Genomic DNA, 23592 nt, shown 5'->3' with positions numbered 1-23592 from the left:
TTATTTCATTAGTCAAAAGTATCAGCTTTAAAATGATCAAAGTATCATTTTATTATATAGTTATTGTCGTCGTTTCTGATCTTGTTTTTAGATTTCTGATCTTTCACACTATTGTACATCACATTGTATCATGTGATTATCATTTATCCACAAATTATTCAGTCAAAAGACATTTTAGAATGACTATTATTTCATAGCCATTAAATCATTAATCATTCATTCATCTGCATTCTTTAGAAGTACTGTACGTTTAGGGATATAAATACAATCTTGAGATTTGAGAAAAACGCTGAAATCATTTATATTTGTCAACTAAGCTTGCATTTGGAAATGCAAATAAATAAATTCAGTCTTGTCTAAATTTTTGACTATAGTGTACGATAGGTTACGTTCTCCTCTAGCACAGGTTTTCACATCATTCATCCTTCTGCATTCTATACTAGATTCATGATATTTGAATTTGAAAGCACATTTTTCTAATAGTGATAGTCATTCATGTGCGTCTTTAACTGTAAGTTCCACTAGGCTCTGCTGAAGTAAAGGGACAATGATGGTGTCAGGTTCTGGACTATTTCCAGCTGGGGGGTGGGAGGAGGGTAAGGTTGAGACTCATTGTTTAAGAACAAATAAAACCGATTTAGTTTTGTTGTATTTAGATTTACTTAATGTATTCAGAAACGAAGAAGCTATATTTTGCATTATGCATAAATGGAAAGTTTACATTAGTCAATGCTTTATTATAAATCAAGTCCTCCGGTAAAGGCAGTTTACTGCAAGGTGAAGGAAGGCAACAGTTGTACTGTAATACAGAGCCAGAGTCAGTGTATCTCTTTTTTTTTAAGGGCTCTGGTTTGTTCAATAGATTTACACATTCTTTCAACACACTCTTTTAGTTTAGGACAGTGAAGTGATGGATGAGGTAGTATATGTGTGTGTGTCTGAATGCCAGCTATGCTGCCTGTGCCACCAAGCTAATAATACTTGTCTCTTGGCTGACATTGTTTTGTGGATTAGCTGCTAGCCAAAGACAAAGATCTGGATTCAGATGGATTTTGATATGTAAATGCACATTGTTTGTAAACTTGTTTGTGTGTGACTGGAAATATCAAAGACAGCTTTGGAACACTCAATTCTGATTGGTTTGATTCTAAAGGTTTCATACAAACACACACAAAAAAAAAAAAACTAAGGAAATCAATGGCTACCAGCAACTATTTGGTTAAAGATATCTTCATTTGTGTTCATACAGATTTGGAACAACATGAGGTTGAGTAAATGATGACAATTTTCATTTTTGGGTGAACCGTCCCTTTAATATGACTAATTTCATCACACTTTTCACTTTGATTTACTCGCACACAAATGAAAGAGAATAAACCAATCCCGGTGATGTTGTATATCAACAGTTTTAATTCTTCAACAGTATTCTATATCCACTTCAGTATATCTGAAACACTGTATGAACACTTCAACAAGGTTTCTGTCATTTATTTTTCCATACTAACATTTTGATGTGTGACTTCGGTAAATCCTATGTTTCTTATAGTTACTTCAAAACATGAAGAACATCATCCTACAATAATTTCTAAGACATTGCTTCCTGAAATGATGAACTGACTAAAATAAAAGCATAATATATATCTCAGCAATATTCAGCCAAGCGAATTTTGGCACACAGTCAAGTAATTGCAAAAAACATTCTTAAAGAAAATTGAAACATAAAACTGTAATAAAACACATCAAATGTTGTCGGTGTTCCTGGCAGATTTTGGTGATCTGATCTAATTTAGTCAATAATCTTATATTTACAAAGTATTCCCCATTAACACACACCGAGGAACCATTTATAATATCATAATACTCAATCATAATAACCTTCCTGGTTTTATTAAGTTCTTTGCTGAAGATGTAAATATATTTCTATATATTGCTATAAACTGCAATATAATTCCTTCATAAAAAATCCCTCAAGTCTCTGAAAATAGTTTTTTTTTCCTGTTATATAGTAGATTTGGTCCCAGTCTATTATGTTGGTATATTTCAAGTTATGGCTTCTTTCTAACTGCTTCGACATTTAACTTTCAATTTAAAATAAAGGAAAATAAATTAATTTAAAATAAAGCGCAAGAAAGAGACATTTTTCTTTTTTACAATGACCTCTCACAGACAAGATTCACTTAAAAAAAACAAAAAAACAAAAGCTCTATTCTGGTTTTGCATGCTCCAGCATGTGTGTAGAATTGGTACAAAGCATTGTGATGAGTTTTTCACATACAGTACATCAATCTGACTGCTTTCTGCCGGTACCCTTGAGCTGGATCGGTTATGTTTGGTTAAATCGGTTGATCTTAAGATTCTTAAAGAATGTTTCTTCTTAAAGAATCCCAAGACTGTTTCATGCCGCTGTCAAAGTCTCATTATTTGCCTGACTCCATCTCCATCACGATGCTTTGGCATTTCCTTATTGGTCCGTGGATGTCAAAAGCCATATGATTGGATTCCAAGGAGAAGACATGTTGAATATTAACATGTCATAAACGGCCACACAGACTCTGTAAGCAATATTACTGGATACAACTAAATACTGTATGTATATAATGAAATTAATATTCATAAACTATGTAAGACTCTTCCCTGTTCAGAGGAAGACCTGCTCATGGAGTCTATAGTCTGTTCCATCAGACAACAGGCCAGTCTTGGGTTGAGAATTGAAAAAACATTAGCAGTGTGAGGCCTCACGGTCCCGAGGGTCTGTAGCAGATTCACTCTCTTCAGGAATGTCCTGCAGATCTGTAGAAAATGAAGAGAAAAAACAATCAAGAAAAAGAATTATGAAAAATTGAACTATACTCAGACATTACACACAGAAATGAGGCTGCTTTGAGTTCAGATGCTTTGGAATTTTACCAAATGATCTGGATGAAATAAATTGCTTCCTGACGATCTCATTTATATCTAGAATGTGTACCGTAAATGTATTCAAAATGAACACTTGATAAGCCAAATGCAAGTTAAAATTGCCTTTGGAAAGTAAATTGTTTTAATGGACAGTTGGCTTGTAACCTTTAGGAACTGCAATCATGTCAGATCCTCAGTGAATATACAGCTATATATTTATTAGTGCTGTCAAACGATAAATAAACATTTTTGTTTGCATAATATATGAGTGTTCTGTGTATATTTATTATGTATATATAAATACACACACATGCATTCATATTCATATAATTTATATTATAAATAAATATATAAACATAACATATTTTTCTGAAATATGTACATGGATGTGTGTGCATTTATATATACACATAATAAATATACACAGCGCACATACATATATTATGTAAACAAAACTTTTATTTTGTATGCGATTAATCGAGATTAATTGTTTGACAGCACTAATATTTATATAATTTTTTATTAAAAATAACACAAAATATAGTGATTAATATAGTGGTTTATGGTTGGTTGGAAATATTTATGACCAATACATTTTCTCTGTGTAATTTAGTGCACATGCTTGCACACAATACCTTTTTATAGCTCAGCAACATATTTACTCTTTCATCATCCGTCATACACGGAATCATTAAAAAATAAAAAATAAAATGATGAAATGAAAACTTATACTACCGTTCAAAGGTTTAGGATACGTAATATAAAAAACCCAGCAAAAATAATAGTGTGAAATATATATATATATTTTTTACAGTTCTATTAAATACATTTTAGAAATTATTCTAATAAGCCAATTTGCTGCTCAAGAAATTGCTTTCTTATTATTGTCATTGATGCTGAAAACAGATGCTGCTAAATATTTTTGTGAAAACCGATAATTATTTCAGGGTTCTTTAATGAATAGATAGTTAACAAAACAGAATTTATTTGAAATCAAAATCAATGTGATGCAAATGTCACTTTTGAACAATTTAATGCATCCTTGATGAATAAAAGTTTATTGTACAAAACATAATACTGTTTGAGAAACAAATCTCAAAGGACTTTAAAAGTCAAGCCTTCTGTGTGTTTAAGTGTATGTAAAAAAGGTATGTTTGCTGTGAATGACACACTGAAGCTCTGAGTGTGTTTACTGAGATGCTCAACCCGCAATTTATTGCCATTATCCGCCTATTTAACACACATGCCTACAAATAATGGACTAAATTGAAAGAAATCTACATTTATGTGTAAGGAGGTTCAGAGTTTAGTGTGTGTTTGGCAGTTTGTGTACCTTTGTGTGTGTGTGGGTGAGTGTGGAGGGTTTAATGTGATATGCGTGTTGTGCACATTGGTTGCATAATCGTGTGTAGGCTGCTGTTAGTGTTACAAAGGGCCAAAGTTTACAGCGTTCTAGGTGAAGCACATCTACGCAGACTGTCTGATAAATATGTAATTGTTTCATATAAAAAAAGGAACAAAATCATAGCAACAAACTCCCTGGCAAACAGTTTCCTTCATTGTGCTAATCTCTTGTATCTTTTCTTCCCCCTCATAAAATAATTTCAAAATTGAATGTATAATTATTTACTGATTTATTTGATAGTAGCCATATAATAATATTTATTATTAAATGATTAATTTACATTATATTAATTCTAAATACATAAAAATTATTTTGCACTTGAAAAACTATTTATATATGCACATATTCATATTATACATACATTATACATTATTTTATATTTAATTATGAATGCATACATACATAATATTTATATCCGTATATATGCATTTATTGTTATTTATTATCATTTTATATTATATCAATTATAAATATATTATATGTAATTATATATACATTTTTCATTCAATAAAATATATGATCAATTATAAATATATTATCTATACATTATATATTATATTTACATCTGTGTATGTGTAATTATATCGGTTCTAATTATGTCATTCTGTGTTATTCTACAGACCTCTGGGACTTTCTGAACGGGGCGACACCCTCGAATCCACCTCGTCATCTTCATCATCATCAGATATCACATCCACTTCCACATCACTGCATTCCTGCAGGCCGTCTGATTGGTCCATCGATTCCTGGCTAGCCAATGGGGTGTCAGTATTGGGGTCGGTATTGCTCTCTCTGCGAGTTGATGGGGCCTTGAAAAGAGGAAATGAGAAGCGAATGAGATCTACAGCATTGTAGCTCTTGCATATTTTAGTATGTGTCATGTGGTGTTTGACAAGCTTTGCTTCTGAGTGCAAAAATGAATTTAAATTCTGATTTAGACTAAAAACTGTAAAATTAACTCACCTGTGAGCCTGAGCCAGCTCCATCCCCTAGAGCGGCGCTATTGGTCTTAAAATCCCTGAGCTGTTTCTCCAGCTGGGCTCTGGCTCTCTCACTGTCCCTGAATTTGCCCTCGGCTCCCCTGAGGCGTCCCAGCTCCTCCTGCAGCAGACTGTGCTGCCGTTGCAGCAGGGCCAGCTCTCCCAGAGAGCCAAAATCACTCGCTCCATCCCGGGACAGGGAGCGCACAGTACGAACACCTGTGGTGGCCGGGGAGACGGAGCTCTCTCGTAGGCAGAGCTCTAAGATGGAGTCCTGCCGTATCACCACACCCTAGGAGAGGATGAGTTTCTGGCTTCACTGACTATTCATTTTGGATCCCGTTTGGATGTCAGTGCTTAGAAGAACATCTGATAAATGTGTTTTGCAATGCACACATACCTGCAGAGCGTGTAACTGAGCACTGAGATTCACCAGCCTCTGTGACACCACCTAAAACACAAAAGACATTCAGATGCATATTAATAAAAATAATAATAATATAAATACACTCAATAGTCCATATAAGCCTGGAAATGTGGGTGTCCTTGTAATATTTATAGGAGGCTAGTGATGCACAGTATAGTGGAGGGCAATATTTTTTTGCATATAACTGGTAAAATTTAAAAACTAATTCATACAATAATGGAATTACAGTTGATAATTTCACCTAATCATGTGTTATGGACAATGGTTTGCATTGGTTTATAAATTAAAATAACTGAACTTTAAAATATATTTCTGTGATGGCAAAGCTGATTTTTTTTTAGCAGTTATTACTCCAAACATTTGAACTTCTAATTTGTCTGTAAATTAAAAGCAAAAGTTAACGAGTTTTTCACATTATCCTTGTGCATTGCAAAATTAATATTCTAAACTATCGCAAGCTATTGTGTATGTAAGTATGCTTTGTTTTTATTAATTTGCTAGTCACTCTAGTCAGTTTAAAGAATTCTAAAGCAAAATGTTAAATAATCAGTTATCATTATCAGCCCATATGTATGTGCTGATACACTCAGACATCCCTACACAGCACACATTAAGCCTAAACGTCAGTACCTCACTTGGTGTCTTGTCCTCCATTTGATTCCCATTACCATCCTGTAGAGAATAGAGAAGTTTTTCATTATTCACAATCAAAATTCCGAACCAGCAAATCAATTCAAAAAGCTTGCATTTGTCAGCAAACTGAAAAGCACTGTCTTGCTATGTGTCGATGATAAGGGAGATGAAGCACTTTCAAGCACCAGTGGTGAGTCGTGATGGAGAGTTTTTTGATAGATTCAGGTTGCTATGGAAACCTGTGAGTTTCAGATGGGCTCGGAAAATAATATTTTTTTTTTTCAGCATTACATAAAACTCAGCAATAGCATCGAACATCGATCTTACTATGTGCATAATTATTACATTTTATGAAGCAGGCAATGCTGGATGTCAGAGTGATAAGCAACTCATTAACATAGATATATAAGATATATATAAAACAACATTAGTTTTGTGTACCTGAGCAGCTTGGTTCTCCTGAGAGCCATTGACTAATACCTCTTGTCCATCTAGAAGAATGCAAGAAGCACAATGGTCAGATAAAAAGGCATATTTAGCCAATCACACACAATAAAAGCACATTCATTTCCATACTGCGTGTTGTGTATTTGACACCTACTGATTACTAGCGCTCCAGTGTGGTTGTGATGGCCGTTGGAACTGCAGGGCAGAGGAACCTCAAAATCGGATCCTAATAACAGCTCTGTCAATCTGTCCACTGCAGACAGCGAGAAAAAGTACATCATGACATTTTAAAAGATATTATTTAAGGTTAATATGAAAAAAAAACTATGAAAAATATGAAGAAAAAAAAAAGAATATTCAACTTTTTTTTTTTTTTATAAAAAGAGACAGAGATCTACTGGCAGCATGTATGAATTTGATCATATTTTAATATCTTTATTTCTTGTTATTATTTTATTTTATTTAAAGTGTTAAAGTGTTTAAATAAATTTTAAGATATTTAAAGATATTTAATCTACACAAACTAAAAACAAACTGGCCTGTGAACTTTCCAAAATAGGAAAAAAAGAATATTAACTATTTTTTGTTTAAATAAAAAGAGACTGTATGAATCTGATTATAGCATTACAATAAATCATGCTACCAATGGTGATTAAATCTAATGATCAGTTAGCTCATATCACATCAAACCATGCAAATTATTATTATTGTTATACTTTATTGTCAAATTATTAATGTTAACAATATCAGTATTGTGTGACTATTTCTGTACAGTCTAATCTAATTGTCATGCCATTCGAATTTCATATTTAGAAATTCTTTTAACCTAAAAAGCAAATTATGCTCCCTTCGAACTGGTTTTCTTTAAAATACAAATCTTATGTAATCCCAGGCTATCTGTAATCAGAAGCACATTTAAAACTGGAATATAATTGAATTTCATTCACATGTGTTTCATAAACACATAATCTTTTCTGGATTACAATCTGCCATCAAAATGACACATTTAATTATTCTAGCTGCTGTGAGAAAAGGCTATAAACAATCCTCCACCTGCAGGATCCTCACATGCTATAGCCTAGTAGCCGGGCCAACTTCTTTATGTTTACAGACGTGACGTAATGTTGCAGTGCCATGCTCGAATTTCCTGCAAAAACCTACCCGTACCACTCAAATTAGGAAACATTATTATAAGCTAACCGTTGTGAATCGGGCTAAAGTAAGGCGATAGTTTTGAACACTGGCTGGTTATGTACTTGCTCAAATATTGATTTCGGATCATTTTTAACAAAAAAAAAAAGTTACGGACTGCGGCTTTAAAGATATTTAATCTACACAAACTAAAAAAAGCATATATGTATATTTAAAATATTTTTAATTGCTACAATACCAAAACCTCTGAACATTTTTCAGACAATAATTTAAATGTTAGAAATATATATATATTTAAATTAGTGCTGTCAATCGATTAAAAAAAATAACTAATTAATCACACATTTTTCTAAAACGTTTTAAGATATTAAATATTAAAGGTTTTTTTATATTTCAATAATTTCACATTTAATCTTCAAATGTACAAACAAAATAAAGACAGTATATTTTTTATATTTCTTTAATGGTATCTTTTTATGATTGAAGGCCAGCATCACTGATATCAATACTACTGATGTCTCTATAAAAAAAATGTTTTGCCCCCTGAATATTTAACCATTGACTGTAGCCATTCAGCATTACAGTATAATTGAGAGCTATCAATTTTAACATTTATTAGACTTAACTTCTAATTTAAGTGAATTTAAAACAATCTTCACATAAACCCATTATAATAAATGACCTATTTAGCCACTTGGGCCCTTCAGCAGAAATATACAGAAAATTAATACTTACCAAACACTAAATTGTAAATTAAATATAGATGAACCCCTTAAAACTATAAAAGTTATTGATTTCCTCTTTTTTTTCTTTTGTTCTTGGATTCACAGCAGCTGGTTATTAATTTATTTGCCTGCTATTGCTTTAAAAGCTGCTGCTGCTGAACATGACGCGGATCTGACATGCATCTTATTTTCTCACAACTCTCTTTACCTTTTCTGACCCACTTCAGGTCTTAAAGTTTCTACTAATGAGTGAACGAGTTAAATCGGTACTTTAGATGAGGGAGACAGTGCTGGGGTGCCTCAGGACAGTTTTTAAAACCATTTCAGAGACATGTTCTTAAATGTGACGCATATGCATGCACAGTTTTAAGGCAGCTTTAATCGCCTTTTTGGTAACTTCATGCCTTAACTGACAGCATAACTAGGACATTGCATGGATGTAGTTTCTTTCGCTGTTTGATATGAAATAATACAGGCTACAGCGGCGCCGGGACCTTTGTGCGTGTATTTGAAGAGCGCGCGCTACGAGCACAGTATCTTTTCCGCGCTCGTTTGACTCGTGCCTGGCGCGGAGGCGAAGTTAGAGCGCGCATCTGAAACGTCTGCCATTTGATATGGTCATATAGACGTTCTGCATCTAAATAAACGTAATCTTTTTCAAGAAAAAAAGAGACAGAGGCAACATTAAACATAAAACCAGAAGATTTGTATGGCTGTGCTTTTCGAAAAAAAATGAATGAATAAATAAAAAATTTATACAAAAATCACCTTATCACCTCACAAGGCAAAAGCAGTCTTGGACTCTAACCTTCTTTTCTGTGGCCATGCACTGCTTACTCATAGTGTGAACACTTTAACCTATTAACATGGGCGGTGAAATAAATACACACTAGAGGGAGGAACCAGCCTCATACAGGTGGAACACCCTGCTTTAGCCCTGAATGTAACATCCTGTCTGTCTTACCCTCAGTTATGGCCTGTGTGAGCAGCTGTTCTCCGCGAGGTGCCTGAGGAGACTCGGCTCTGAACAGGTTTCTGGAACAGGATGACAGCATGACCTCATAACCTCCCATGACCTCCGCCAAGTCAGAGAACAGGGTGACCCGCTCCTGAAGCAGCTCTAACACCTCCCTGTCCTTCTGCTGGATATCAGCTGAAACACAGAGCAGGAGGAACAAAGTGCTTGTTTGAATAAAACACCAACGTCAGCTTCTTTACACTCAATATAGTGGCTTTGTTCCTCCTTCAAAATCTGTTTAAAGATGTCAAAATATAAAAATTTGTATATGTCAAGACAAGTTGTTTTTTTACTAGCTAGCTCGTTCGTTTTGAGAAAATGTCTTGTGATAGGTAACCAACCGATCTGACAGATGGGTGAAAGAGCTCTTTTGAACTTTTTAAAATGCTTCTTTTAATCCTTCAATGCTTAACCCACTGTAGTGATTCATCTTGTGAAAAAAAAAGTCTGCATGAAAACGTGTTTGTCCCAGTGTTGGGATTGTGAATGTGTGTGCGTTAGTGTTTAAAGCAAACCTTTGAGTCTTCGCAGAAGGGCCTTGTCCTCTGTTTCTATCAGAGGGAATTCTTCCCTTGATGGACAGCTGTGTGACAAAACAATGAAGGTAAATGAGAATGACCACTAGAAATTGTAGTTTAGTGCCTTTGGATGTCAATTAACACGGCAGTCATCTATACACTTTTAACAAGCAACATGTTTTCTGGGAAAATAGACAGAAAATATAAGTCAGTCATTCTATACAGTTTTAGAATGAAACTGAAAATATTGTCAATGCTTATACTTTCTTTGCTTGTTTATTTTTTCTGAAGGAAGTGGTTAGAATTTATTCACTTTGAAAGTGTCACTGTATACCAGGGGTTTTTAAAACTGCAGTCAGGGGACTTCCAGAGGTGAGCAAGGGGGTATTAGCAAAAAAAATGTTGAGTAAAAAACAAAAAGATTTAAAAAAAGAACATAAATATTTTTTAATGACAATTATAAATAAATAATAATAACTATAGGCACATTATATATAATAGCACATTATTATTATTATTAATAATATAAATATGGAGAATAAAATAACAATTACTACTATTAATAACTAGTATTAATGTCAGTCCTTGTCTTGTGTTTCCCCTCCTCCCGTGCCCATATTTGGCCTTCCTGTTCCTGTCCTCGTTTGTCTTCATTAGTTTAATTAGTCCCTAGCCCTGTGTTTTGATTAGTCCACACCTGTTCCTTATTTCCCTGTGTTTATAAGCCCTGTGTTTCCTAGCCCCTGTGTCCGGTCTTAACGTCATTTGATGTTCGTCTCTCCCCAAGCTCCTCGCTGCAAGAGCGCCCGACAGAGTCCGCGCTGCAAGAGCGCCCGACAGAGTCCGCGCTGCAAGAGCGCCCGACAGAGTCCGCGCTGCAAGAGCGCCCGACAGAGTCCGCGCTGCAAGAGCGCCCGACAGAGTCCGCGCTGCAAGAGCGCCCGACAGAGTCCGCGCTGCAAGAGCGCCCGACAGAGTCCGCTCCTCTGTGGCTCCCAGGGGGGAGCTTCCCCAAGAAATTTTTTTTGGGGGGGGGGGGGGGGGTAAGAGGGTCACAGCCTGTGTGGCCGGGCCAAGGGCCAAGGCCACACGACCCGAAAAAAATAGGCCGTGGTTTCCCGAGTTCCCTGACCCGCCATGGCCTCCCGAGTCCCCTGACCCGCCATGGCCTCCCGAGTCCCCTGACCCGCCATGGCCTCCCGAGTCCCCTGACCCGCCATGGCCTCCCGAGTCCCCTGACCCGCCCTGGGCTCCCGAGTCCCCTGACCCGCCCTGGCCTCCCGAGTCCCCTGACCCGCCCTGGCCTCCCGAGTCCCCTGACCCGCCCTGGCCTCCCGAGTCCCCTGACCCGCCCTGGCCTCCCGAGTCTCCAGATCCGCCATGGCCTCCCGAGTCTCCTGACCCGCCATGGCCTCCCGAGTCCCCTGACCCGCCATGGCCCCTGGAACGGGCACCGCCCTGGAGGCCTCCAGAGCGCCTACCCCCCCTCCCCATTGGATGGTGTTAGGCGTGAGGACACGCCTTCCGGAGGGGGGCGTAATGTCAGTCCTTGTCTTGTGTTTCCCCTCCTCCCGTGCCCATATTTGGCCTTCCTGTTCCTGTCCTCGTTTGTCTTCATTAGTTTAATTAGTCCCTAGCCCTGTGTTTTGATTAGTCCACACCTGTTCCTTATTTCCCTGTGTTTTATAAGCCCTGTGTTTCCTAGCCCCTGTGTCCGGTCTTAACGTCATTTGATGTTCGTCTCTCCCCAAGCTCCTCGTCTCACGGTGTGTTCAATAAAAGGGATTATTGAAACTTCCGCGTCTCCGCACCTCCTTGTATCCCGAGAGGGAACGTGACAATTAAATTATTCATTATAATCATAAATATTATTATTTAATAAATAATAAATAAAATTTATATAATAAATATTATATTAATAATAATAATACTTACTAATAAATCAATAAATAATTATTGAATTTGACATGATTGCCTCTGTAATATCACTCTTACAATTTTTTTTCACATAGTATAATTGGTATCTTTTCTAAGATGTCTTTTTATTTTTGGGAAGGAGTCCCTTGCAAGCTGTCAAGTTTGTTTTTGCTGAGCTGTAATGTAAACAAAGGCTACTGGCAAGTCAAGCTTCCCACAGAACTGACATATCCCTTCGAAATGTCCTGATTCAAAAGAAAATACAAAGGAACAATACAGAAAAGTGCTTTCATGGGATTTTCCATTCAATTACAAAGAGAGACATGGAGAAAAAGTCAAATGGCAGCTTTGAGTGTTGTGTGGACCGATGTATTTGCATGCATGTACCTGCTGATGGTTTGCTGTATGAGCCGTATCCAGGTGTTTCTGTCATCTTTAGATGCCGCATAGAGCTCGTACATCTCAGGTGGGCTGGACTCACTGCTGATCAGGAACAAGCCTCGCTCCTGATTGGCTATGTCTCGGACCAAGAGACTCTGCAGTGAGACCACAGCAGATTTATCCTACAGAGAGAATGTGAAGAAAAGAGATATTGTACAGATTTTCACAAACGATTCGCTTCACAGTATCACAGCTACATGGAAAAGTTAAATACTTAATTGCAAAGTAACTTACCAAACTGGCAAAGATGAACCGTTGATCTTTCTCTTGCAAGAATACTAGAATATCAGTCATCAGCATAACCTGAACATCTAGAACACAAAAACAGAAAATTCTGTACATTCAAACACCCACAGCACATTACATGTCAGCTAATACAATAGCATGTGTGTCTCTCTCCCTCTCACACAGACACGTATCACATCACTTCCTCATAAACAGCCACAGTCTTCATTACCTTTGAGGCGAGAGCTGGGCGTTTTCCAGAGCAGTGTGCCTTCGTGTATCAGCTGCCTGCGGAGAAGTTCAGCCGGTCTGAATAGGGCTCCGGAGCGGAGTTTGGCCTCGGCCCGTGGGTCGACCCTGGACCGGATCTCCTGCAGCCGCTGTGTCCTTTCAAGCTCCAACACCTGCTGGTCCACCGAACAGAGCAGCTCCCGTATACAAGACAGCGCATGAGACAGACCTGCAGCTTCCTCTGGATTGTCTGCATGGGTACATACAATAGTCAGTCTAAAAGGTCCATAACCAGGGGCAATTTATGACACATAAGTATATAATACATTTTTTTTATTTATAAAAAAGAAAAAAAAAAAAAAAAAGAGAGAGATAGATATAGATAGACAAGACAGATAGATAGATAGATAGATAGATAGATAGAAGAGACACTGAAAAGGTCTAGACCATGGGAGGAAGGTGAGCAGCTGTTTAAATCCAGTCAATATTAAAGGGTTATGCCAACCCAAAATGAAAATTTTGTCATTAATCACTTACCCCCATATCGTTCCAAACCCGTAAAAGCTTTGTTCGTCTTCGGAACACAATTTAAGATATTTTGGATGGAAACCAGGAGGCTTGTGACTGTCCCATTGACTTTTTTTAACTTATTTTTTGTACGCAAAGAAAATACAAATTACGACTTTATTCAACAATTCGTCTCCTCTGTGTCTCCTCCGAGTCACCGTAGCACCATTTTGGAGAATATCTGCTGGACGCAAATAGCGTATGCTGTTCTGTGTCAGCCGCACCACATGGATACTAGTGATCGACCGATATAAATTTTTATAACCGATACCAATTATTCTATTTGTAAGTCCATACTTCACTTGGAGTTTTCCTCCTTTCAGTCATCTTAACAACAACAACAAAAAGTTGAAAATGAACAGTCTTTCATGTTAAATTTAATCTTCATATTACAACAATAAAAACATTTTATTTAAGCAAAGCATCATCAGCAATACTGATATTAAAAATTAGCAAAAGAATGTCTAATGTTTTCAAATGGAGAAAATAAAGGACAGGAGTCATATCAACTTCATTTTAAACTACAGTTTTAGGTTTATAAGCTGTTTAATAGGCTAAGAGTGAAGAATAATTCACTGGATGATGTTAATTCACTGAATAATATTCTCTGGAATATTGAAATAGGCTATAACAAACAAAACATCGTATTTCATTGCATTTCGCAGCTGGTATGATATATCAGAATTATTCAAATGTTTTTTGTCATTCTAGATTATAAAATGCCTGCTGACAGCGCAGTTGATCTATGCATTTACACAGAACTATACTCAAACTGCGATCGCTCACTGAGATAATAAATAATAAATTTCCATAGAGATGTATTTATTTAGATGTTTATTGGTGAAATAATGGTTATATAGTAAATGTTAATATAATTTAGCATGTTTCAAACAAGTGAATCTTATTAAAAGTTACATTCGGTGGCCGTGCTGGAGCATTTCCTGAGCATCAACCACATCAACCCGCTGAGTGAACAGCAAAATGAAGCGGCTTTACGACACTAATGATGAGCAAATATACAACAGAGAGAGAATTAAATTCAGCGCTTTTATAGCCAACATGTGCTCATTCATGACTGCATATTATTTAATTCAGGCAAAGTTACGTCTTTATTGGGACAGACTGATGGATTATCTTACGTGACTCGGTGAGTTTGTCTCTATTTCTTAGAGCCAAGCTGCATAAACTGCATATCAGGCATTTATGTAATACATCTAATTTGTGCATTAATGCCTTTTATGTTAAATAAAGTCAAGTACCTGTGCACGCTGTTGTTGTTGTCTTGTCAATTTTCATTTTGGGGTGGAGTAACCCTTTACGTTGGCGACATTTATACACTTGTATCTTACCTTTGGTGTTTTCATAGATACGTTGCAACAGGACGGGGTATTTTGTGATGCGCTGAGTGACCAATAGGATGCACTCCTGGAACCCATGACGACGCAGTAGAGGACCTCTACTCACCCTCTGAGAGCGACAAAGACATAAATGATAAATGGACTGTTAACAGTTTCTGCCTCTGTATGCTATATTTCTACACAGACAATCTAAATTTGTGTCCAAAATCTACAGCAGCTGTCATGCCGGTCAGCCAGATTTGTGTATGAAGGCACCTGCTCAGGAAACTGATTTTAGACAGATACCATAATGGCATGTCTAATGAGCTAGAACTAATTTATGTGAGCTTACAACCAATCAAGCAAATATTTAATGACTAAAATATTCATGTGGAATTCTGTAAATCTGTAAAAAAGTTTTCTAAAAATATTTGAAAACTTGGTAACAATTTATTTTACAATGTCCTTGTTACATGTTATATGTACTTACTATTATAATAGCAATAAATTATGCGTAATTACATGCAAGTAACAATAATCCTAACCATATAGTAAGTACATGCAGTTAAATGTATAATTGCACTGTAACAAGACCACCTCAAAATAAACGGAAAACGTTTTAAAAGTGAACATCCATTTTTTTATACTGTACATTCTAATGTTGTAATCCATAGATTCACTTGTAGTTTTTAAAACAAATTTACAGTTATTTGTCATTATTTTATATTTAGACAATATATGGTATTATACACATTTTAATTATGCCAGTATTTTTGGTTTTAAAATACTTTGATTTTGCCATGAAGATAGCCTTTGATGCTGATATGGCAAGAAAACAAATGAATAAATAAATAAATATTATTAAAATGAATAATTTTATTAATCTATAAAATTATTTAATAGTATCAGATAAAATTTTTACTAACTTTTTTGTAATATATATATAATAAATATAGTAATATTTAATAAATATATAAATAATATAGCAATATATAATATAGTATAGATTTTAATTTTGGTCAAAATCTTTTCAAGTCATTTACCGTATTGGAGAGAAGTTAATCATATCAGGCACTTTCCAATACTGGACAGAAGTTTACTGTTGATGTATACCTAAATTATTCATATTTATATTAATATTTAATTTTTTTTTGTCTTTATTAAAAAGGAAATCCAAGATTTTGACAAGAAAGTACACACACAACACTGGGTCACCTTCCACACCACTGCTCTGACAATATTTAACTTCTTAAATAAAAGGAGTGCATTCAAAAGCATATGCGTTTTGCTTTGTCACTGGTTTTGTTATCGTGACAGCCTCATACTAAGCTATTACAACTAAAATAATGCACAAGAGCCAAACACGATCAAGATACCTGGAAATCTGATGATTCACACATCTAAGAGATTTTGCAGGCATTTAATCCATTAATGCACCCGCCCACCATAATTCATCACTCAGTACCACTCTGTCCTCCCACTAGCAACACATGAGACAACACCTGACCCGGTTATGCAAACACAAAACGCACCCGGACGGCAAACACCCTCATCGGTCTCTCTTGTTCTTACCCGTATAAAGAGCTGCAGTCTCTTGTCTCTGGCCAGCAGCTCTTTGTAGAGTTTGACAGCCTTCATATGACGACTGCAGAACTCAGAATACACCTTCAGCATCTCGTCAGCGCACTGACCTGAGAACTGAAGGACACACAAAGACAGTGCACTGTGAACATTTTGCTCCTTGAAACCTGAGAGCTTTCAGCCTCCCACTCTCATACACTCGGAGAGAATGACGTTTCAATTTCCATGTGTCACCTTTTCTTTCTTTTTGACTTTCCACTGCCTTTACATCATGACATCAAGCTTTTCTCATTCAAAACCATGTATTTGCAATTAAATTAATTTATATTTTTAAGGCGCTTTATTAAAAGTAATTTCAAAAACACTTAAAACAGACCATTCCATTTTGTTGCACTATTGCATAATTAACTGTTTATTTTTTACATTAATGCATTAAATTGACAGCTCTAATTTAAATGACACATTTTAAACTGGCATTTAAAACAGACACATTCATCCAAAATCACTTAAGGCAGGCCAAATGTAACCAAATGCATTTATTCCCTGTTCCGCCCACCTAAACTGACAATCGCACTCCTACCTGTTGTATTAGCAAATCGCTGATCTGAGTGATGGTGAAATTGTTTGCGCTGTCAGGTTGCAGGCTTTGAGCGCGCCGTTCTAGAAGTTGTGCGAGGAAGTGCGTGTGAAGCATCATCAGGCGTTCCAGGCAGGGGAACAGCGCATGCACGACCCCCGGCTCCAGCTGCACCTCCTCCAGCATGCCCCGCCTGAACACACCATCCATGATCCGCAGCGTCCGAACGTGATGGAGCTCCGTCTGGATCAGCTCTGAAATGATTTAAAATACAACATTTAATGGGCCTTTGTTGGACATGTAACCCAATTGAATGTCCTTTTTTTTTAAAGGGTAGATAACATATTAAATTTAATGTGAAGGAAAACAAGCTAGTGAGGCATAGAAGTACAGCTCATTCCATCTGTTATACTACCATCTGTGTACCTTGGTGTTGATTTTTCAGCCAACAAAACGTGTGTGCATGCTCATTTCTTTCATTTTTATATTTAGATGATCTTTTCAGTCATTTAAAACTCCCTTAAAGTTAACGTTTAAAAATAATAATACTTTAATATCACAGTTAAATGTGATCTTAAGCAAATCTCAACATTATAATGTTGTGATGCATCAACTAACTTTAGCATTTCATGTTGTTTTGTGCTTTTTTTCAACAAATTAGTATAGAATTTTAATAGGCCATTAAAAGCATACTTGAGCAGACAACTATACCTCAATGCCTCGTTTTCATTCTTAAAATACAGTGCCTGGACAGGCATTACTGTTTATATAAGAGCAATTAATGCATTTTTATCAGGTTTCAGAGTCAACGGCCCATTTACAGTCATAAACATGCTTTGACTCTAGACTTAGATCTGTGTTTTTTCTAACCATATATGACGTCCTGTCTCTTGATAATATCTTTACGGTGGGTCTGCAAGTAGGTGGAATCTACCGCCATGCTCCAGGAATCTGCTTCAAATTCCCGGTTTTCAAACTCTAGATCATCCAGCAGAGAGGTGAAGTAGCCCTCTCCTAAAAGCAAGAGAAAGAATAATAACAACATTTTTGTATTATAACTTCAGTTTGAAGGCAAACAGGTTGGTCAGACATGAACTTTGGGAACTGAACGGCAGCCAACCACACCAATCAAAAACGTGGCTCTAACTGTCCTAAAAATATAGGTCTTTTTTTTTTATATATACTTTATAAGACACATCACCATTCAAAAGTTTGTAGCCAGTAAGATTTAATGTTTGATGTTGATTTTATGCTCACCAAGGCTGCATTTATTTGGATCAAAAATATAGTAAAAATTGTGAATATTGTGAGCTGTTATTACCATTTTAAAATAACAATTTCCTATTTTAATATAGAAAACCTTTACATTTATTACAATACAGTACATCATTTATTCCTGAAATTTCAGCAGCTATTACTCAGTCTTCAGTGTCACATGATCCTTAAGAAACTATTCTAATATGCGGATTTGATAACATTTCTTCTTATTTTTAATGTTGGAAACAGTTGTGCTGCTTACCCTCATCATTGAGTGACTCCATGGACATGGTTCTGCTCCTGAAGTTGAGCGAGTCTGTGGATTGAGACAAGATCCTGCGCAGCCCCAGAGGAGAGTCATCATTCAGAGTCCTACACGCACATGCACACACACACACACATGGACCATGTGCATGCATACAAACAGATGTATACATATGCATGCAATCACATGCAAAAGACAAAAAAAGCAAAACAAAAAAACAACAAAATGAGAGGCAGGCATCATAATCACCACAGAAACAAAAAAACACACATAACAAATTTAAAATAAAAATATATTAAATGAATTCAAAAATAAAGTGAACATAATGACTAATATATAACATTCAAACAAAACTGCTTACATTAAACTAAAACAGCCACAAACACACACATACAAAAAGAGAAAGATAAAAAAATACACAGTGATGAGAACTGTCTCTCTCTATATATATTTACTGTAGATATTTCATGATTAATGTGATTTAAATTGCTTTTTTTTTTTACAGTATTTATAAACTAGGGACTTCACAGATAAGAGCCCATTTTATGTAATGTCATTTCTGTCACTCACCCTGCAATGTTATTGGTGGAGACGCTCTTGGAAAGTAAGAGAGAAGACCGCCCGCGACGGGACCCGAGTAGTGACTGGCGCAGACTATCTGATGGGTAGATGGCAGAGCTTGGCCGATCCTTTAAATGGGCTTCAGAGAGGCAGAACAAAGAGAGCAATGTCATGTTTAGACCTGGTATTACTCAATTTTGGTCAATCATAATTACAAGTTTCTCTAATCACAACTAGTCACAGGAGATGCATCACCTAAAACATATTAATACCAGATGTAAACAGTGCACTTGTTTTCATCACATCCTCACCTTTATTCCTCAGCGTCACGTTCTGATAGGCCGAATTGTTCCTTATTAGAGCCATTTTCTGTTGCTATTGTGACACATATGGACAGATCAAATTTAAGACATATTTACACTAAACCTTTTCATAAGAAAACTGACCCAATTTAGATACAATTCTTCTGAATCATACCATGAATCAAAGCCAATGTCTGCATGGCTATGGTCCAAGTAACCCATGTGACAAGTGTGTGTACTAATATCCCACCTTTTGTTTCATTTTGACACAGTTTGGTAGCGTGTCCCTGCAGCGGTTGTGGATGGTGACGTTACAGGCTGAAAAAAAAGAGCAGGCAGGAAAACCACCGTTATTTTATCTCGTCATCAGACGTATAAGCGTAATACAATCACATGTACACACAAATGTAATAAACGATGACTGTGATCTTTCCATGGTCACATAAATCTCAATTTGATTTCTGGTTGGTCTAAGTTAGTCATTAGCTGGTTGACCTATCACTATGTTCCAAAAACAATATTGACTATGTTAGACTGATAAATAGCTGTTTTACTCTTGGTCTAAGATGATCTATCAGCTTAAACCAGCTAGAAACCAACCACAGAGTTTCCAAACAAAGCTAGTGGTTTACAATGGATTTTCCAGCAAGGAAATACAAAATAAATCCCTCTAATCCATACTCTAACCTCCTCTTCAATATTACAGCAAATAATCATGGAAATCTCAGCTGTATCATACCCAGTGTTTGCCTCTCTTTCTCTCCCTCTTGACCCCTGTCCATGTCTGCTTTAAAATGCTTGTCTTCTTTACAGCATGCTACTAGTCACTGAATATTTTCTCTGGTTGCAGCGTATTGCTTTTGTCTCTGAACCCCTATTGTTTCAGAACTTCCTGTTTTGAGAGTGGCTGGGAAGGAAGAGGGACGGGGGCTCCGGCGGGGTTTCCCTGGCCCGAATGCCCCACAACACACACCTACATGAGTCAAAATAATCACCCAAGGAGAAGCAGAGCATCTCAGAGATGAAGCTCTGAAGAGGAACATTTTATTTAAAAAACTGACATAAATTACAGTAGAAATGTCCATTTTGAGAAGTCCATTTTAAAAATAACTGATTGCAAATGTGGTGTCTTGGCAACGCCAGACACAGACAGAATCGAGATCTAAGAAGCGGCTCTCAGTTTGCTCTTTATTAAATCTCATTGCTCTCAAGGAGAATTAAAGATAGTTCATTTTGCTATATTCGTCATTCAAAATTATTTTTAGATGTTTTAACAAAAAAAAAAAAATCTCATCAAGGCTGCAGTTATTTTATTAAAAATACAGTAAAAACAGTAATACGTGTTTTCTATTTGAATATATTTTAAAATGTAATTTATGCCTGTGATACAACGCTTAATTTTTAGCAGCCATTAATCCAGTCTTCAGTGGCACATGATCCTTCAGAAATCATTCTAATATGCTGATCTGGTGCTAAAGTAACAATTTCTATTATTATCATCAATGTTAAAAACAGATGTGCTGCTTAATATTTTTGTGGAAACAGTTATGCATTTGTTTCAGGATTTTTGATGTATAGAAAAAACAGCATTTACTTAGAAACTATTTGTCACAATCTAAAGGTCTGTCACTTTGGCTTGATTGAATGAATCCTTGCTGAATAAAAGTATCAATTTCATACATTTTTTTTGACCCCAAATTTTCGAACGATAGTCTATATGTTAGTGTGTGTGTGTGTATACAATATATGTATATATTTTATATTCTCACAAACACACACACACCTCAGCTGACAGAATGTCCATAACATAAAATTCATGCCACTGCTATAGTCTTATGTATGCACACAGATGTCTTTTGCAGTTGCACTGTGACTCACTTTAGCAGAGTTTTGTTTTTAAGAGGGCGTATTGAGCTAAAAATATATTAAAACACACAGCGAACTCCTGTGTTCTGTTCCATTCCGCTGCGCTTCATCCAGATGTTTTTGATCACAATAACATTTCTAATGTAAATGCCCCTAACATGTGCATCTGATCGAGGTGAAACCAGCACTTTATCCAGTGCTTCCTTAAAACGATTACTCTGCAAGTCATTCAGGCAACCCAACAAGCTAATTTTAAAAATATGTAGTTTTCACATCCTTATTCCCTTATACCATTTCATCTACAAAACATGAAATAAAACAGCATCTTTATGCATATACATTTATCTAATCACCTAGTGTAAATCTGATCCCACTCAAACGTGTTCAGTTCAAACGGCCTTTGCTCTCTCTTGCTGTGCACAGATGCACAAACTACATGTTCCAACACCCACACAAGCTTTCAGTGCAATCAATACCCAGACCAGAGCAGCCGAGCACAGAGCAGCTCATCAGTGAGCAGCTCGCACTGTCCGGTCTTGAAATCTTATCACAATGACAAAATAAGGAAGAAGCTAAAAACAATAGTAAAACAGAGAACAAGAAATGAAATATGAGCACAGCAAAACAGGAAAGGGTGTGACAGTGTACCAGCATTTATATGTAAATGTGCTGAAAAGAATCATACAGGTTTAATGCATGTTAAGTTGTACTGACAGCATTTGTAGCATAATAATTTTATCTCATTCCTCAAGCTTTAAAAAACAGCTAAAATTATAGTTACAGTAAAACACAACAGAATTAAATGGTAAAATATACAGTTCTTGGATAGTATAACAACAAGACTTAAACATTATACATATTAAGATAAGACTAGTGTGATAAATCCCTACTATCCCTGTCTGCTTAAGTCAATGCTTCAACTCTTCCATGACAACTAAAAGTCAAGAAACCCTGTACATCTAACATGACACAAGCAAGAAAAGGAGAAAATGTAAACCTTGCAAGTATGTGTCAAATAACCATGAGTTCATCCACCTTGAATTGAAACTGAAAAATGAACACAAAAATAACAATTTAGACAACTTTACAGCTAAAGTAACGCTTGACTGCTTTTAATCCTTTGAAGTGCATCACCCTGTTTGCTCTTATTGTAAATGCCTTGCTGGAACCATGACTTTATAAAAACTGAAAATTGTCTAATCAACATTATGCCACAAATGCATCCTTAAAGAATGAGAAGAATGGATATTAATGTCTGTAAAATGTTATTTACATGCATTTTAGAATGTAGGCATATATATTATGATGCATATATATATATATATATATATATTACAGTGTGTGAGTGAATATGGTGAAATGTGTGAAAACGCCTGCCATGAAGAAACTATCCAGACCTCTAACTTCAAGATGTGTGTGAGTGTATGAGTGTGTGTTTTATCTTGGCATGCTGTGGTAGACCAGCCACTAAAAATATTCCACATACTCTCCACCACATAAGACTCAAGACAGCAGTTCAGTGCTGCAACACATAGATGTAATGTGAAAGAGGGAATGGGCAGACAGGTGTGGCTTGTAAGTAATAAAGAGGCTTATGTTCGTCTCAAGCCTGAAGTCCTGGAGAAAAAACAGCTGTTCATGGAAAGAAAGCAGGGGAGTTGGGATGGGGGAAGAAAGCCGGAAAAATCATCGGAAGGAGTGAGGTAAGCAGCTGTTTTTATAGTCTCTGCGTTGCGATTGGCAGGATCGCAAACAAGCTCCTCCTAGGGTTTCGTCAGGAGCATTTATTCTCAGGGTTTTCATCAACAGAGGATGTAAGCAAACATTAATCAAGAATGGTAATGCTATTATACCTGATTTATAATCGTTAGTGTCTAATCACAATTACTGCCGCTCATACTTATCATTAAGGGTGTGTTCAGATACATAACTAAGTATTAAACATCAGCACAAAGCTAAATACTTATTCATGAGATTATCCTACATGAATGATACTTCAAATCAGTTGGCTTGTTTGGGAGAGGTATGCAGTCACTTTTTTATCAGGCAGATTATGGCTACGTTCACACTGCAAGTATTAGTGCTCAATTCTGATTTATTGCTCTGATCCAATTTTTTAGTATGGCCCGCATGTGCAAAAGAATGATAACAAGCTGTCATACAGAAGTAAACATGGAGGCCACTGAAATAAGCCTTTACGCATTCATTTATATGTTGTGGAAGCCAGTGAATTCATGAGCAGGTCATAAGGAGAATGAAAAT

At 36.3% G+C, this 23592-nt stretch overlaps 1 protein-coding gene across 2 annotated transcripts in view; it reads right to left on the bottom strand.

The window, feature by feature from the left end:
* Positions 1-1217: 1217 nt before the first annotated feature.
* LOC306885379 (rho guanine nucleotide exchange factor 2-like) overlaps positions 1218-23592 on the bottom strand; it is a 48557-nt gene continuing 26182 nt past the window's right edge. For both annotated transcript variants that reach the window (XM_079441844.1, XM_079441845.1), the window contains 20 exons: positions 19715-19782; positions 19474-19537; positions 19172-19301; positions 18599-18708; positions 17950-18093; positions 17083-17333; positions 16494-16619; positions 14934-15051; positions 13019-13267; positions 12796-12872; positions 12508-12683; positions 10201-10268; positions 9632-9820; positions 6945-7043; positions 6785-6834; positions 6341-6382; positions 5684-5734; positions 5267-5575; positions 4926-5112; positions 1218-2790 (listed from right to left, as the gene is read on the bottom strand). In XM_079441844.1, the coding sequence (XP_079297970.1) occupies positions 2720-2790; positions 4926-5112; positions 5267-5575; positions 5684-5734; positions 6341-6382; positions 6785-6834; positions 6945-7043; positions 9632-9820; positions 10201-10268; positions 12508-12683; positions 12796-12872; positions 13019-13267; positions 14934-15051; positions 16494-16619; positions 17083-17333; positions 17950-18093; positions 18599-18708; positions 19172-19301; positions 19474-19537; positions 19715-19782 (2579 nt within the window). In that variant the 3' untranslated portion in view covers positions 1218-2719. The remainder of the gene's footprint in view (positions 2791-4925; positions 5113-5266; positions 5576-5683; positions 5735-6340; positions 6383-6784; positions 6835-6944; positions 7044-9631; positions 9821-10200; positions 10269-12507; positions 12684-12795; positions 12873-13018; positions 13268-14933; positions 15052-16493; positions 16620-17082; positions 17334-17949; positions 18094-18598; positions 18709-19171; positions 19302-19473; positions 19538-19714; positions 19783-23592) is intronic.

Source organism: Barbus barbus, assembly GCF_936440315.1.
Source record: "Barbus barbus genome assembly, chromosome: 19".
NCBI lineage: Eukaryota > Metazoa > Chordata > Actinopteri > Cypriniformes > Cyprinidae > Barbus > Barbus barbus.
This window is presented reverse-complemented; position numbering and strand designations above follow the sequence as displayed.